This window comes from Cyprinodon variegatus, unplaced genomic scaffold, assembly GCF_000732505.1.
Source record: "Cyprinodon variegatus isolate N-32 unplaced genomic scaffold, C_variegatus-1.0 Scaffold1071, whole genome shotgun sequence".
In the NCBI taxonomy this organism is placed as follows: domain Eukaryota; kingdom Metazoa; phylum Chordata; class Actinopteri; order Cyprinodontiformes; family Cyprinodontidae; genus Cyprinodon; species Cyprinodon variegatus.
This window is the reverse complement of record NW_015151524.1, coordinates 76,243-93,875: the sequence shown is the minus strand read 5'-3', so window position 1 is coordinate 93,875 and position 17,633 is coordinate 76,243. Positions and strand designations below refer to the sequence as shown.

The following is a 17,633-nucleotide window of genomic DNA, read 5'->3' as shown; positions in this document are numbered from 1 at the left end:
TTAGATGTGATTAATCTATCTCTGTTACAGGGATATGTACCTAAGGCTTTTAAGGTTGCTGGAATTAAACCTTTGCTTAAGAAACTGTCTCTTGACCCAGATGACTTGGTCAATTATAGACCTATATCTAACATTCCTTTCTTATCTAAAATTCTTGAGAAAGTAGTTACCAAAATTTCATCCTCAGTTCAATTCATTTCACCTCATTTCTTTTTTAAAAGATGAAATTGTCCAGTAAGCCTTTTCCAAAAGAAATTTCTTTTTGTTTTACATTTGTGTAAACAAAATGACAAGTAAAATCTGTCTAAAGTCTTAAGTCTAAAAGACTAAAGTCAAACAAGTGTGCGATCATAATTAACTTTTTGAAGAGTTTCAGTCTGGCATTAGAGCTCAACATAGCACTGAAACATCTCTGGTGAAGGTTGCTAATGATATTCTCATGGCCTCAGATAATGGACTTGTATCTGTGCTCGTCTTGTTGGATCTCAGTGCTGCATTTGATACAATTGACCATAATATTCTTTTAGAAAGACTTAGAATTAAAGGAACAGAACTAGACTGGTTTAAATCTTATCTATCTGATCTATTTCAGTTTGTTCACGTAAATGACAAATCTTCCTCATGCTCAAAGGTTACCTGTGGAGTACCACAGGGATCAGTGCTAGGACCAACTCTCTTTACTTTATATATGCTCCCAATTGGTAGAGTTATTAGACAGCATTGGATTAATTTTCAATGTAATGCTGATGATACTCAGCTATATCTGTCTATAAATCCAGAAGATAGATTACAGGCATGTCTTGAAGACATAAAAACCTGGATGACCTTTAACTTTCTCCTTCTGAATGCAGACAAAACAGAAGTTATAGTATTTGGAATCTTTGAAAAATAAGTTGATTAGTCAATCACTTCAATTAATTGGGATTAAACTGATTTCAGACAATAAAGTAAAAAATCTTGGTGTTGTTTTTGATAAGGACCTGTCATTTGAAGCCCATATCAAAGAGGTTTCTAGAATTTCCTTCTTTCATCTGCCAAATATTGCAAAAATTAGAAATATCCTGTCCAGGGGTGATGCTTCCTGTTAAATCCAGAATATAGTTTAAAATCCTCCTTCTCACATAGAAAGCCTTAAATGGCCAAGCTCCATCTTATACCAGAGATCTGATTGTTCCTTATGTTCCTAACAGATCACTTCGCTCTCAATCTGCAGGTTTACTAGTGGTTCCTAGAATTTCTAAAAATAGAATGGGAGGCAGATCTTTTAGTTACCAGGCTCATCTCCTGTGGAACCATCTACCAGTTTTAGTCGGTGAGGCAGACACCCAGTCTACTTTTAAGGGTAGGCTTAAAACTTTCATTTTTGATAAAGCTTATAGTTAGAGGGGCTCAGGTTATCCTGAGCTATCTCTATAATTATGCTGCTCTAGGCTTAGACTTCTGGAGGACATAGGGACCCCTATTCCAACACTCTGCTTAATTCTATCTCTCTTCTCCCACTCTGCAGAATCTGTTAGTACAATCTCTAACGTTATGCTCTCTCTGCCTTTTCTCATAGTAGCTTCATCTGATCTTTTCCTGTTTGGCTGGGACTCCATCCTGGAGAGAAATATCAGCTGTGCTGCTGCCATCAACACCCTTGTTTATAGATGTTGGAGATCTGCCTGTTTTCCAATGTAGTCCTGTTTCTCTGACTGTGACTGGCTGAATGTACTCTCCTCATCCTCTGACATGGGAGCTGGCTCGGAGCTCTTCTGCCTGGCTGTGTGTTTCCTGGATGGGGCCGCCTTTTAAAGCTGCATTTTGTATCTCTACTTCTCTCTCCTTGAACCCCAGTCGGCCTCAGCAGATGGCCGCTCACACTGAGCCTGGTTCTGCTGGAGGTTTCTTCCTGTTAAAAGGGAGTTTTTCCTCTCCACTGTCGCTACAAGCATGCTTAGTGTGAGGGATTGCATTCGAGTCAATGAGTTGATGCAATCAACTGGTTTTCCTTATATAGAAAACTTTGAATCAATGTAACTGGTGAAATGTAAAGTGCCTTGAGTTGGCATGTGTTGTGAATTGGCGCTATAGAAATTGAATTGAAATTGCCTAGCTCTGCCTAGTTTTCATTACCTTTCATCAGATCCACCTGTTCCAGCTTCTATTTAAACTGTTTGGTCCCAGCCATCTGTGTTCGATTATTTAAGCCTTCGGTCAGAGTTCTCTAGCATACCCGGTTTGTTTGTTCTGATAACCTGATCCTGACTAGTTTCTACCCTTGGAACTTTGAGCTAGCCTGCCCGTTTTTATCTGCTAGCCTGTCTCCAGACTCCTGCTAGATTCTTCCTGCCAAAAACCTGGATCTGTCTCCCGACCCCGGCTTGGATATGGTACTGCTTTGGATCTCTGATCTTCTGGCCTGGACTTCTTTTTTCCACATCGACACCGGTTTTGGCTTCTCCTTTTGGAATCACCTGCACTTCCTCTTCTGCTTTTCTGCCTTTTGGCTTTGACTCATGGAACTCTCTGGGCGGTGTCAGCCGCATGTTGTGAAGAATCATCCGGCTGGATTTCACTTCTTCATCTGTGCTCGGACTGAACTTTATAACCAGATATTCTGGCCTTTTGTCCTAGCTGCTGAGTCGCAGATTAATCGAGCTGTCAATAAACGCTATTATAACTCACGTCAGGCTGCCTGCCTGAATTCTGGGTTCAAGGTTCTGGTTTCTGAGGAAAACAGACTCACTGAAGTGTTTTTTTCAAAATAGGTCACGTGACATTTCAATGAATACATCAATCAATTAATTCTATCTACTATACATCTCAAAATGCTACAAAGGACAGAAAGAAATATTTAAAAAGTCCAAAATAACAGAAGCTACATTTAAAAATGCTCTATATATAGGAGAAAGATGGGGCTTAATATAGATGCATTTACACACTGCTGAGACTTCACTGCTTAAGTGGTGAGATCCACTTACTATGTGACTCCTTTGTTTAAAGTCTACACCCACAATGATCTGTCTGCTCTCCTAAAAATACTGTTCATTATTTGCAGCTTGGGAGTGACTCAACAAACTTTAGTGCTAAGTCTGTCGATGTTCCATCTCTTATTTTGTCATAAAACATAGACAGCTGCTTTCTCTATCCTTGCTGCTGAACATTCAACTTATAAAACTGGCAAATAGCAACAATATAAGTGTTGTTATTGCGGTCTGTAAAAGAATAATATATATATATATATATATATATATATATATATATATATATATATATATATATATATATATATATATATATATATTGAATTATTATAACTATTCCCTCCCTCCTATGGAAGGGAAGACCTTAACATGGACCTTAACAGAACTGCCACCTTAGCATGGCGGAGAGGTTTAAGTGCCCAGATGATTCCAGAGGCCATGTTATCAGGGGCTTAAATTCCTTTGGTATGGTCTCTTAAGGCAAACAGGTTTTGGGGGACGGGCCAGAGAGAGAGCAGTTTAAAACGCTTCATGAAAAAGTGTTGAGTAAAGGTGGTTGGAAAATTTAGATTTCTCTTATTTCATATATTGATTTATGCTATTTACTCACTATAAAAGTATTTTACACAATCTGTTTCACCTAAAAGGCCTGAGTGAGGGGTATTTGTGGACAAGACATACTTATTCCCTTAAAAAGTCATGTTACTGTTTAACTGTTTAACCAAAGTGTCTGTTATTTGTTTTGACTCTGACTTGTTTCCATAAGTGTAAGTGGGGGGAATGATTGGTGCCCAGATCAGAACAGGGCTGATTCCCAGGCAATAAGTGGTGTGATGAACTGCTCTCTCTTCAAAGATGTAACAAAGTGAAAAATCCATCAATCTCTGTTTATTTAATTGGACTGTATAGTTGAATACTGACATTGCTTGGTACAGTGGAAGCAGGCCCCCGTCCTAGACCATGTCCTGGAGTTGGGGTGAATTTGCAAGCGCCTACTGGTCAGATCATTCCTCACAGAATCTTGCCAAAATGACAGACAAGGCCAAGAACCATGACTGCTAAGAGGATTGGATCTCAGACGGAGGCGAAAGCCTCGGCAACCTGATCCATGAATTCCTCAACTGGCTGTGGGGATATGGAACGTAACTACTGTTGGAGATCAAATATCAATTATGTAAACAAGCCAATTCCCCTCACGTCATGACCCTTTAAAACCACATGGTCAGAGATGGTGACTGTATTCTATTTTATATTCCATTCTCCTCAGCTTCTGGTGTGAAGAAAAAGTCTATTTTAGAATATGATGCATGTTTATGTGAATAAAATTTTAAATGCCATTCTCTGGCATCTTCTCCACGCATCAAATAGTCCCAAATCATTTGTTAATTGAAGAATTGTTTAACACATAAAAGATTAAGAGCTTCTTCTTTAGAAGTGGGTCTTCTATCAAACTGAGGCGTAATAGTGCAATTAAAATCTCCTAAGAGCAATGAAATTCCAGAAGTGTGCTACAATACTATGTTGAAATTCTTATGTAAGAGACGTTTTTGCATTTAAGTTGTTTCAAAATTCCGTAAAAATTCAAAAAATATCCACTGGACTTGGTTTTCAAGATTTGAAGACGTTTCGCCACCTCTCCAGGAAGCTTTCTCAATTCAATTGTTTCAAAATGTTTTTGTCTCTATAAAATCAAAGTGGGTGGGCTTTTTGACCGTGGAGAGAACATGTCCCACCAAAAAAATAATGATTGTGACGCCCATGGTGAAAGATCATGTCATTCACCCATTTCATTCTCATCTTTTTAGAAATTAATTGTAAGTTTGAGCTCTTAGCTATATCAAAGCAACTGTAAAAAACTAAATCCTTATACTCAAAACAGCACATTAAAGACTGGTGAGTTACAAAATAAATGGTGGCTCGTATCCTGATTTCTTTCTGTATAACAAGAAGCCCGGTTTCAACACCATCTCAGCTTGCTTCCTTCTCTAATAAACCAGTTCTGATGCAAAGTCTCTGTCCAGACATGTTGAGTAATAAAAACATCTTTCAGATTCTAATGCATGCGAATAGACCTGACAGTCTATGAAACATTTCTGAGAGTTCTGAAATGTTTTCAGATGATCCTAATGAACAACTTGTTGATTTTTTTGTTGAGGCTGTTACTTGCATACAGGGTCAGCATTCAGAAAAAAGTCAGTGCTATTCTGATAAAGGAAAATCTCCACTATTTTCGATCCTTCTAAAGCCAAGGTGGAAAATGCTGGTGAAGATTCTCATGCATCCAGGTCATAGTCATTCCATAAAAGTTTGAAGATGTTTCACTTCCCATCCAGGAAGCTTTTTCAATCCCGAATCGAATCAAATTGGAAAAAATTCCTGGAATGTCAAGGTGGAAGCATTGTTTTGCTTTGTTTTTTGTTTTACTGCCTTATTGTGTTCCTCTTTGCATTTCAGGAGGGCAAATAAACATCGATGTGGTGAGGCCCACTCTGACTGTCCATGAATTCTACAAATAGAAATTTCAGTTAGTCTCTGGGAATGGCCTGCTAACTGCATGATGATGGATGGAACTTTGCCACTCACTCCAGTAAAACATTTATGAGGAAAACCTCTGCACCACTTCCTTCTTTCTAACGCTGTAAAGACTGAAATTAGTATCAGTTTGATTCAATCATTGTTGACTAAACTAACTTTATTTGTTTCAAGTTTATCTCAATTGGTGAAGTTTTGTGTATGTGGTGATTTTGTGGAACTTAATTAGGATGGAAATAAGCTAAAGTGGGAGAGCACAGTTCTCACCACTATCTTTGATTTAAAATTCGGTTTCTGCACTTTCCCTGTAATTTTCTCCAACCAGCCCCGCTTTCACTCCTACAACAAATATTCATTTAACCCCTCCACTTTTAAGGGCCACTGCATCCATAGTTGTTTGGGAAGATATAGTCGTTCATGTAGAACCTTGTTTTTCTATTAGAAAGTCCCCAGACGGCCCTTATATTTATCCAGGGAGATGAATAATTGACAACAGTCAGCGTTGTGTACACTGGGGACAGCTCTTGATTGCCTGCTTGTGCTGACCCTTCCTATCCTCCCCCAGGTGGTATCTGTCACTACTGAAGAAGACATTCCCAGCCGGCATGCAAACCTACCGCATCTTGTACAACATTCTCACTCCAGTCATGAGATAGAGATTAATCTTCACAGCAGACTGACAGAAAGGAGGAAAGAATGATAGCCTGGATCCTATAAATTACAGCAGTGGGAGTTCAATCCACAAGGGCCCACCCACGTCGTCTGAACAAAATGACTGCTTTGGAACAATCCGATCTAAAATTCGACCATAACTCTTTTTAGATATGATCTGCCATAAGAAGTGCAAAATTAGATGATATAGTTTTTCTTTTTTTTTTTTGGTGTTGGCTTGTTTTGTTGTTATTTAGTGCAGATTCCCTTGCCTCAGACTGCATGGTAGTACGGTTTATCGCACTGTTGTTCTAGACCAAATTTACCGTAAGTTTTTGGGTTTTTTTCATGGGGCATAAGGGCAATATTTCATCATTTGATATATCAAGAGAGCCAAAAAGCCACTGTGATTCTAGATTCAAGACCTTACTTTTTAAACTAAACCTGTACATAAAAAAAAAAAACATACACAAACACATTTGTCAGAAGGACCATTCAGTTTGCAAATTAAATTAGTATTTTTATTATGCAAATTAAATTAGTATTTTTATTATTAAAATAAGATAATTAGATCATATGCACTTGAAACAAGATAATGTAATTGGGTTTTTTTCTTAATTCAAATGTAAATGGTCTTGTTACATTGGCAAAGTGTCTCACTTTACCTCCTCAATTCAAGAACAAATGAACTGAATTTTATGAAAAGAATTACACATTAAGATTTTTTTATTTTTTTTGCATTGCAATCCCTGGACTAACATCTTTCTGCAAGAAAGTGCATGTTCTAGCTTCCGACAATCTAAAAACATCTCTGTAAGGTTAACTGGTAAGTCTAAATGGTCCTTGGATGTGTGTGCATAGTTATATGGTTATCCTCACACTGCTGGTTTGGTGCATTGTGCCTATATTTGGGTTTGATTGTTTTTTTAATGGTTGTTTAGAATACTGTTTAAAGGAGGACACCATTAGAGTCCAGTCTGAATGCTTTACGGCCCTAGTGCATCCAGATGCAAAGAAACATAGATGTCTCACATCAGTGCTCTGTTTATGGAAGTCATAACAAATGTTGGCATTTGTGTGATGTTGTTAAACAATTGGAGCAGAATACATGCACGGCAAAAACGATGTAAACTTTGGAAACTGGTTCTTAAATTAAGTGGATTTAGTCTTAATTTGAGCAGGTTAATAAGAAGATCTACTAATGGAATGAGTATTTTTATTCTTAAAGATAAATAGATAAAATGCACTTAAAATGAGACGATGCAATCAAATTTTTCTTATTTTAAATGTAAACTGTCTTGTTCCATTGGCAAAGTGTCCCACTTTCCTCCTCAATTCAAGAAAGAATTCAACAATAACAATAACTAATAACAACACGACGAAGGGTAAGAAGAAGAGAAAAAGCTATTAACACTGGAAAAAAATAATTTTTTCTTAAAATAAGTGCATTTGTTCTTGGATTGAGGGGCTAAAAGAGACATCTTGCCAATGGAACAAGACAATTTACACTTAAAATAATAAACACAGTTGCATTGTTTTATTTCAAGTGCATATTATCTAATTATCTTATTTTAAGAGTAATAATACTCAATCCATTGGCAAACTACTCAAATGAAGGGTAAATACACTTAATTTAAGAAATTTTAACTTGTTTCTAGATAGTTTTTCCAGTCTATTGGATACATATCCGATTTAATTCTATAGAATTGGGTTGTCTGAATGCCATAAAGTTGGATATGAGTCACATTTACCTGCAGTGGGAAAGGAGTCTAATTGTTGCCAGGCAACACCCGGTAAATTGTCTGGTGCCTTTTGCCCAAAGATTGCCCTCCGTGACCCTGAGGTGGTAGAAAATGGGGAAATAGATGAATGGTTTGGTTTATGATTGAAATAATCAGATTACAAAAAAGGAAAGAAATTTGTAGGTTTTTGGTAGCCTTTAAACTGCACCATATTTGTATCTAAATAGAAAAGATCTCTTGAAGTAATCCACTCCTGGTTGAATGGGTGGAAAAATTTGGGGTAACTGCAAGAAGGGGCTTCTTGGAAAAGCTGAAAAAATATCAGAACATTCCCTTTCATTTCAAAATGCCTCTTCATCAAATTACTTTAAATCCAAATCTGCCTTATGCCTTATTTAGAGGGACTTTTGAACAATCCATATAGTTTATATAGTTATTAGTTTTAACTGATTCGGACCCAAATGTCTTTTATCTCAAGGGATTTTTTTTTTCTTAATTCAATGCAATTCAGTTTATTTATATATTATTTATTTATATATTAACGAAACATGTCATCTCAATGCACTTTAGTTTAAGTCGAATTTTAGGTTCATCAGATCATATGGCCCAATCGATTCAAAGTTTTCTATCTAAGGAAAACCAGTTGATTGTGTCGACTCATCCCTCACACTATGCATATCCTTATTAGAACTGTATCAGAACACAGGGTGAAACTCCAGAACACTGCAGCACATCTGCAGCTTGATTGACTTTAAACAGGGTGTAATGCACTTTTAAGCTTTGTGCATGATTTATATTTACTTACCTAAAAAATTCTGAAAAGGTTTTTTTAATCTTTTTTTTGACAATTTTCTAAGATTGAATCCTTAATGGTGGTCCGGCATTTTCAGTGTTCTTTGGTCAAGAGCAATTAAAAAAATAAATAAATGGATGACCTAAATATGAGCCAAAAACATTCGTAAAACATGATGAAAAATATCAAATGACCTCCGATTCGTTCAACTTATTAGATAATATAGCACTTTGTTAGGAAGTAGTCCTACTGTGAACTCCTTAGTGGATGCATGTTGTCAGTACGTGTTTGCTTCAAATGATCTCTCCAGGGTGTGCTATGTTTACCGGATGTAACGGATGTAGTTTTAATCTGACAGCAAGTCCACGGGGGAAAATCTGTCTTGTCAAATACAAAAAGGAAATGTTCTTTTTATTCACTTGGAAAACTCTTACAAAAAGAAACACTCAAACTGGAACATTTCTGCTTCACTTCTTTGCTTCTGTACTTTTATGTGCCTCCTTTTGAAATAATTGTAAGCGAGTATGGCTCAAATTTAATTACATGGTCTATAAAAATCGCTCCCAATGCAAAAGTTTTATTACACCAAAAAAGAGTTGGCTAAAACGGGCAAGACATTTTATATTTTTTACCATCCAGAAAGATTTTTTTTAGCCTTAACCAGCTGGTCCTCATGACCCCGTAATATGCCAGATGCTTGTTGGGAGGTCAAGCCAGAGACAAATCTTTTGATCTCTGCAATAACAAAAGTAAGCATGAATTTTGCTAAGTTCTTTTAGGACCTTTAACTGGAACCATGTGCTTTGGTTACAGCCCTTTCTCCAGCCCTTTCTCGACAAACCTTTCCTGTTGATGCTGCCTGAAACAAGAATTTGTGAAAAGAACTCAGGCCTTCTTTCCAGCGCTATCGGGGACCCGTAATGTTGTGGGACTGTGTTTTTTTTTATCTAAATGCCATATCATTATGTAAATATTAGCAAAGACATTTTCTATAAACATCTTTTGGATTCTGCTGGAAGAGTTTGTGAAATATTATGGGGGACTGAGTGCTCCTCTATTCCCAAAAAAGGATTGGACAGTGAACGTCAGAAGCACTCATTTTGCCACTAGAGGTTATATGCCACCCCCACCACCTTACCCTCACTGTATAAATATACACAGGGATAATATTTGATGTTTAGATTCAACAAACAAATTGACTCAGTGGTCAAATCCTGTTTTTACCACCTGTATCTTCTGACCAAATTAAAATCTTTTTTTAAATCCTCTCAACTTGGGGAGGACCACACAGTTCTAATCCTAACTGTTATAATGGTCTCTGTGTTTGTGTCTCAATTTTCTCCTAAACATCTTCAGTTATGTCCAGAATGCAACCGAAATCTGCAATCATTTTAGAATTGATTTCAAATTATTGTTGTTTGGATGAAGTTTTGCATCTTTCTGCACATGGCCGAACACTGTGGTATATAAATCAATTTTAATTACATGTTTTAAGGAGCAGACTTAAGTGTTGGGATGACTGGGAGTTTCCAGCAGCAGCGCTCTCACTCTGGAACTAAATTCTTTCAGAAAGTTCCAAAACTTTTTAGATTGTGATCCCAAAAAATGCAATGCAGAAATGCAAATGCAATGCAAACAGACTAGAGTCGCCTAATATAAGTATAAGTATGTTGATTTATATTTATTTATACATATACAGTAGTAGCCATTCAAAATGTCCTTGATGGGTCCTTGGTTGTTCCCATACAATTCCTTTTTAAACATACATTTTTATACTAAAATATTCTTTCTTTCATGATTTGTAGTCATGAAGATCTAAAGAGAAGAGCCACCTCCCTTTAACTCAGGGAAAGGGTGGAGTCGGCGTAAAACTAATGTGCATCTCCAGGATAAGGGGGGGTCACTCCAGTGGCTGGAAGTTTGGGGAGATTTTGCTGAGAGCTGCAGGGGAGTCTGCTACCATTCAGCTGCCGTTTGACTGGGAAGGGCCATTTTGAACCACTGCTACTGTAAAGAGAGAATACTTTTCCATTTTAGATACATTTTTATCTGGCATTTATTATTAAATTAATTTAAATGTGTTTTTAGTTATGCAATGGGCCATTTATCATGTCTTTTACAGTTAATGGTATATTTAATATCTCAATCATGTATTAGATAAATAAATCTGCTTATTTTGTGATTTTAGGTGGTACATTTTATGTTCCTTCCACATACCTCATGGATCACGTCACAGATTGTAAAAACCATCTCATAACGCCCACATGGTGACGAACCCCAGGGGGATGCTGACCCCCACCTTGCTAACGCCTGCTTAAGACCTTCACTTCACCTCCAACCCAAGCAGCTTTCAATACAAGCTTTAAACTTTATTTAAATGCAGGCTTCTAATACCAAGTAGTTTAGCGGCATTGTATTTTTTTTGTGCTGCCTTGTTGCCTCATTTAACAAATCTAGAATTTCTAGCTAACAATTTTACCTTTCAAATAATACAAATCCCTCAACACAAGTAAATGTTCATTTTTTCCATCCTATACAACTTGCATTTTCTTCCACACCATATGTTACCAAATCTATTTATGTCAGCTATGTGTTTATTTAACTGAAGGTTCTCCTTAATTTAAAGAGCCCATTAGTCCTGAGTCCAGCTGAGTTAAAGTTGTTTCAAATCGCAAATATTATAAAGGCTTTTAATAAATATGTGCTGCAGGAAATCTGTTAGCAGGATAACAACAACAGTGGATCTAAAAACATTTTGTGTTATTTTAATGTCATTCTGTTGTGACAAATTAAATCAAATATTGTTTAAAACCCTACTAAAGCTTCTAAGATTTGTATTTCCTATTATACTAGATTAGTTGGCTTTTTATATCATTTTAGACCAATACTGAGAGCAGTTGTAGGTTAAAAGAGCCACTTGTGGCTCCAGAGCAGGTTGCACACCCCTGGTCTATGTGTAGCATCATATTTCCTCAGCAATTCCTTCCTCCTGTAAAACCCTACTTGGTATTAAAGTGTTTCCGATTCTGGGTCAATTCTTCGAGGACCTTTGTCGGTTGTTTTAAAATACTATCTAAATACACCAATTAACAAAAAAAAAGATATACTGAAATGAAAAGGTTGTGTTTTAAAAACATTTATGGTGAAAAATCGTGTGTCATCCTTACAAGAGGGCAAAAAATATTTCAGTAGATGTATTTATTCTATTATATACTCATTAAAGGGCATTGATCTCCAATGCTTCAGGCCTAAGTGTAAAGAAAGACCAAAACAATTTCTTCATCCACCTGTTGACATTTAATGAAAAACTCAAAGGAAAAACCCTGAAAGTGGATATCAAAATGGACAGTAAATGCGAAACAAAGGTTTCAAAAATAGTTCTTATATAGCATTTATTCAAAAGAGGCTAATGTTTAGGCACTTTGAACCATTTACAGTTTTTATTCATCATTCTACATGAGAGAGTACGTCTTTGGCCTCATTACCTTCTCAGTCAATTCAACTGAAACCACAGACAGAACGACAAAACCGCTTTCAGACTTAATATCAACTATTTACATCCCATCAAAACCCCATCAAAAAATCAACTCCCCAAAACCTCCATAAGTGTAAAGGCTGTCAACAGAGCAAAAACACATACACGTTGGAATATTCATTCCCTCCTCCCAACTTTATAACAGCAGTATAAATCAAAATAACTCACGCTTGTGATATACAGTAAGATTTCGCATTAAAAGTTGTTTTTTTTGGTTAAAGAATTGTTAAAGATTTAAACTAACCCCGGCTCTATAATTCATTCCAGTAAACCTCCAGCAAAGGTCAGACTGCATTCTGGCTCATCTGCTTTGTCCGCTTTTATCCGCTTCAGTAAGTCAGCTAGCCCACTAACTAGCAGATTCCACATCCTCCGTCTCCGTGCCGCCCACGTACGTCTTGCCGAGTACTTGTCTGCCATGTTAATCAATAAGAACTGTTGCACATCCACCGCTACTCCTCCGATTGACACCGTCCACGTACTTCTTCTCTGTCCTTCAACGTCAAAATATGGAGATGAGCTATTTTTTGGTCAGCTCCGGTCCAGCCAGGTTAAGATCCACCATTGCAATCAAACCAACTAAGACCGTTTAATTAAATTATTGGATGCAAACTATTGGTAATTCAACATTCCAGGAAGCAGCTGCGCTGCTTCTGTCTCCTTGTACCTCAGTCGGCCTCAGCAGATGGCCGCTCACACTGAGCCTGGTTCTGCTGGAGGTTTCTTCCTGTTAAAAGGAAGTTGTTCCTCTCCACTATCGCAACCAGCATGCTTAGTGTGAGGGATTGCATTCGGGTCAATGAGTCGATGCAACCAACTGGTTTTCCTTAGATAGAAAACTTTGAATCATTTTCACTGGATGATCTGGTGAACTATAAAGTGCCTTGAGATGACGTGTGTTGTGAATTGGTGCTATAGAAATACACTGAATTTTATCTTATACCAAGAGGCTTAAAAGTTTAGTCAAATCCGGTTACAACAACTTCCAAGAGGGCATCTGACACCTTCAAAAGAAACTTCTTATCGCAGGCATGGATGAAGAGACGCTGAGTTTGGAAATAAAGAACAAACATTGTTCATACAAACCATGGATCATCCTAGCTATCCCTGTAATAAAAATCCACAACTAAAAGAAAATATGTAGGCAGAAACTGCACATATGCTGGATGCTAATGGGGATTTCTTTTTTATATGTCATATTAAATTAAAGCGTTAAATTAAATTAAAGCGTTGTTTTCCACATGTTTTGCTCCCATGAATTTAATAATGATAACATCGTGCATGCTCTCCTCGAGCTCCAAGGAAGTCGGAGCGGAGCAAGACAGAAGGAACCGCCGAGCCTGTAGGCTTTGCTTTACGCAGGCGGTCTTGAGCGCAGTGGGGCGGAGCGGTTCAGAAGGATGTGGGATTTGGAGGTTCAGCAGAACTTTTAAGCGTTGGCACCATCATAACAAAGAAACTTACATTTAACCCAAAAAATCCACAAGAAGATGAACTAAAATATTCCAGGTATGTGGGTTATTCTATTAATGCTGCTGAAGGTAAACAGGACTTTGAGGATTATCAGAACGTTCTATGCACTTCATTCTGGACCTTTGCAATTTAATACTGTTCACACTTTTCACTGCTGAGAGACAGTAAACTATACAGTTAATAATAATATATGAGGTATGTGTTGAATATGCATCAATAGGCAACTCAGCTGGAACCAGTTACAAAACCAGTTTGTTGAAAAGACTGTTTCACAACCAGCAAAAATTTCCATCATAGCCTCTCATGGGGCTAGAGTCTGCTGCCTGTGAACATTTCAGAGTGATCAGAGTTTTATGCAGCTTTGTTGAGCATGGAGAAATAGGGGGCAATTCCAGTTTCTGCCAGCTGCTATCTACATACGTCCTTGATCTTCTAAATTTGTCCTGAGATATGTCTTGTGATCGGCTGGCCAATTGATCTGCCCTGATTTTCTAAATTGTGGAAGGTTGGTAATTCACTTAAACTAAGATGTGAAAATGTTCATATCCAACTTTTTAAATGAATAAAAATCCTGCACTGTCAACGCTTGCGTTTATATCTGAATGCAGTTTTTTGAGTTTTTATTTTTTCACAAAAATTTGTTGGATGATTTTTTTACAAAATAAGTTAGCAATATCGGAGGTGTCTTGTATAATGTGTAAAGAAAAAAATCCCATAACCTGTCATTCTTAGGCCTGACTTATGATTAAGCAAATTTGCGATAGACCGTAATATTTTATATTCATTGATCCCGTTGTGAGCTGTGCAACCCGTACTTCCAAGAGTTCCAGATGAATGTCCATTGCAGCCTTGATGGAGCCAGAATGCAGCAATGATGACTGCTGTGGACGAATTGGGAAAAAATGGTTCACCTCATAACAATTTAAAGGTAAGACATAAAGATTTTCAGATATCCGTAATAATGAAACTCAGCTGCAAGGCAGCCATGTTTGATAGGAATTACTACGCGCAGAGATGGACTGAACTTGTGCCACATAGTAGTTGCTGAAGTTGACGTCTCTGACGTATGGGGCGGGCTGGTAGTAGCAGGTGATGTTGGACAAAGCAGGGATGGCATTGTGTTCAGCCAAAACACGCAGTGCAAGGGCGGATATTAGAGCCAGCGTCTGCCGGCGCTCGTGGCCCATAAGACACACAGTGCTTTCATCCACCACTTGCCTCAGAGTCAGCAGGTACTCATAGCGCTTGTGTTCAATTCCAACAAAGTGGTTTTGCAGATATGCCTCCAGTTTCCTCTGCTGTTCAGATATGTCAGGGAAGTCAATGAAGAAGCGTGAGCACATGTAGCGTTGCATCTGTTTCATGTGACTCTTGGAGGACGGACGGAAGCCGCGGACCAGCAGGTGGCAGTACTTAAGCAAACCGCCACCCCGGATCTCTTCAGGGTTTCGGGTGGCAATAGTTCTGGATCTGAGATGTTCTAGAGCTTCTTCAAAATCTCCATACATGCTCTCGCCCTGCACGCTAGGGTGGAAGGTCTCAGACATGGCCGTCTCTGAGCAACGGTCAAACAGCAGCAATGAGTCCAGCGAGATCTGGAAAGAGTCTACGCTAAACTCGAACTGCCTCCTCAGCGAGTCGACGAACTTTAGCTCCACATTCTTGCCAGTGTTGTTGGACAGTGAGATGAGGCTCCAGCGGTCTGTGTCATTGCAAACCTTTACCAGTTTCTGCACATAGGCCTCCTTCAGTGCAAGGGCAGTAATTCTCTCCCTGCACACCCCTTCAGGAAGGAAGTCCACCAGGCAATCCAGCACCACGTCCTTTACCAGACGAAAGATTTTATCGTCAGAAAGACTTAAGCCAAATATCAGGTCCAGGTCTTTGTAGCCAAGGCCATTGTCTTGGTGAAGCACATGGCTGGCTGCAGAGCCATTTAGCTTTACATCACGTACAACCACACCCTTCTCCTCCAGTCGAGCCCTGACCACCTGGAACAGGCAGAGAAAAGACAGAAAAATTATTGTAGACAAGACATCAATCAAGTGAAGCCTGCAAAGAAATCAGAGATTTATACATTCAAAAAGAGAAACACACTTTCCTTCCGTTTTTTAAGGAAAGTAGTCGTGCACGATGTGCTACGGAAATTATACATTTTTTTTAAACTTTCTTTTAAATCAGAAACTGGGGATTCCTTACATCGAGCATATATGTAGTGACAGTGGAGAGGAGAGTGGAGAGCAGCCATCTGCTGAGGCCGACTGGGGCAGATAAAATAGGTAGCTGATAACCAGCTTCACAGACGGGACTGGACCACCTGTGGAGCTAGGTAACAGCTACAAACTGTCCTAGGTTATTAATGATAATTATTATAAAGATAACAGTAACATTATCATCTACATAGAGGGAAATAAATTCATTTCTGTGGCTGGATGAAGGTTCATTTCTAATAATGTGATTTCATTGTGAATATATAGTTAAAGTTGTTAAGAAATAAATAAAATATTAAATGTCCTTGAATAAATAAATTCAAAATGTACAAACAGGACAGTACGGAAGCCAAGATCGTTCGAGTCTCTCAGATACTTTTAGTATCTTTTAGTAGACGAAAGATGTCACAATGCGTTATCGGCTGTTGATCAAGTCCCAGTGCTGTATGTAGTGTTTGTCACAATGCGTCATTATCCATGATGGGGATGTCCAGTTTATTATGGAAAGCAGAAAGAGATGGCTTAATGACATATTTTTTCTCTGGCCAGAAGTTCGATGGCAAATCCTCCCTCTTCAAGTTGGCAATCCAACGACGAACCCGTCTGTGGAGGATCAGGAATCGGAAAGGGGAAATAACAAATTTTTTTTCACTTTTACCCGATGTATTCCAACATCCAACTGCCTTGCACGTGGGCATTGACAGTTTAACTATAGCTCTGGTGAATTTCAAAGGTGATGTGTCTAGTGGTTCCCATTGATTTTGTTGTAAAGCGGGGAGAATGGCGCTAGGCTTACCGCACTGTGACGTCACTGCCGGAAGATGGCAGGCGGGAGGCGTTACTATATTTGGGCAAAAGTGGCCGCTCCCAGATTTTTTATTTTTTTTACTGATTAAAGCTAAATTCATTAAATCACCATGAACCTATTAGTTTTATAAATAATGATCCATTGATTATTCCTTGCTTATGAAACTTTTCCTTTAACATAATCATAAGCAAATCGCAGTAATGCTAAGGATGTAAATTTTGTCAAATTTCATCATCATGCAATTTCCAGATTTTTTTTCATTGATCAGTAGGAGCATAAAAGTGTTGCTTTTGTTTGTTTCCTCTATTAGAAGACAGCATCACACCTAGCGATGGGGCTAACCACCCCTCCTCACTCAGATAAAGCCCCTTGGCAGGACTTTTTTGTCTATCTGAAAGGATGCTGAAAGAGGAATCTTTATTGATATCAGCTCAGATCTTTAGCAAAGATCAGATTAATCTGACAACAGATGAGCAACACAGAACAGCAGCACATCAGAAGTAAACCCTCGTGGCCAGTGACTGGTTCCACAGGGCAACTGGAGCAAACACCACTAATGTTCTGCTGGGATTGTTGGTAACATTACTGAACTCTGTACACATGTTCATGTTTCCTGTCTGTTTTACTAAAGCCACGAAGCCTAAAGCTTTAATCCAAAGCACAGATGTCCAGTTAAAACTTTCACTGAGCCTTAGGGATCCATCATTGTTGTATTTAGTTCTGGTTTTCAGTATAAACAGATGTTTAAGAATAAACAAAAACTTTTGTCTTTTTTTCTTAACTCTAGAATTAAGATCATGGGTTGATTAAACTGAAGGAATGTCTTTAAAAAAAAACAGTAAAACAGTTCAGAAGATAGAAAACATTTCAAAATTTACCTTTTGTTTTTTTTTTTTTACAGATTTATAATATCTAATAATGAA

The 17,633-nt window shown here is 38.0% G+C and overlaps 1 protein-coding gene across 1 annotated transcript in view; it reads right to left on the bottom strand.

The window, feature by feature from the left end:
• Nucleotides 1-13,064: 13,064 nt before the first annotated feature.
• Nucleotides 13,065-17,633, bottom strand: part of LOC107101259 (protein FAM46A-like) — a 16,532-nt gene continuing 11,963 nt past the window's right edge. The window contains exon 2 of the mRNA XM_015400107.1: nucleotides 13,065-15,683. Within this exon, the coding sequence (XP_015255593.1) occupies nucleotides 14,661-15,683 (1,023 nt within the window). The 3' untranslated portion in view covers nucleotides 13,065-14,660. The remainder of the gene's footprint in view (nucleotides 15,684-17,633) is intronic.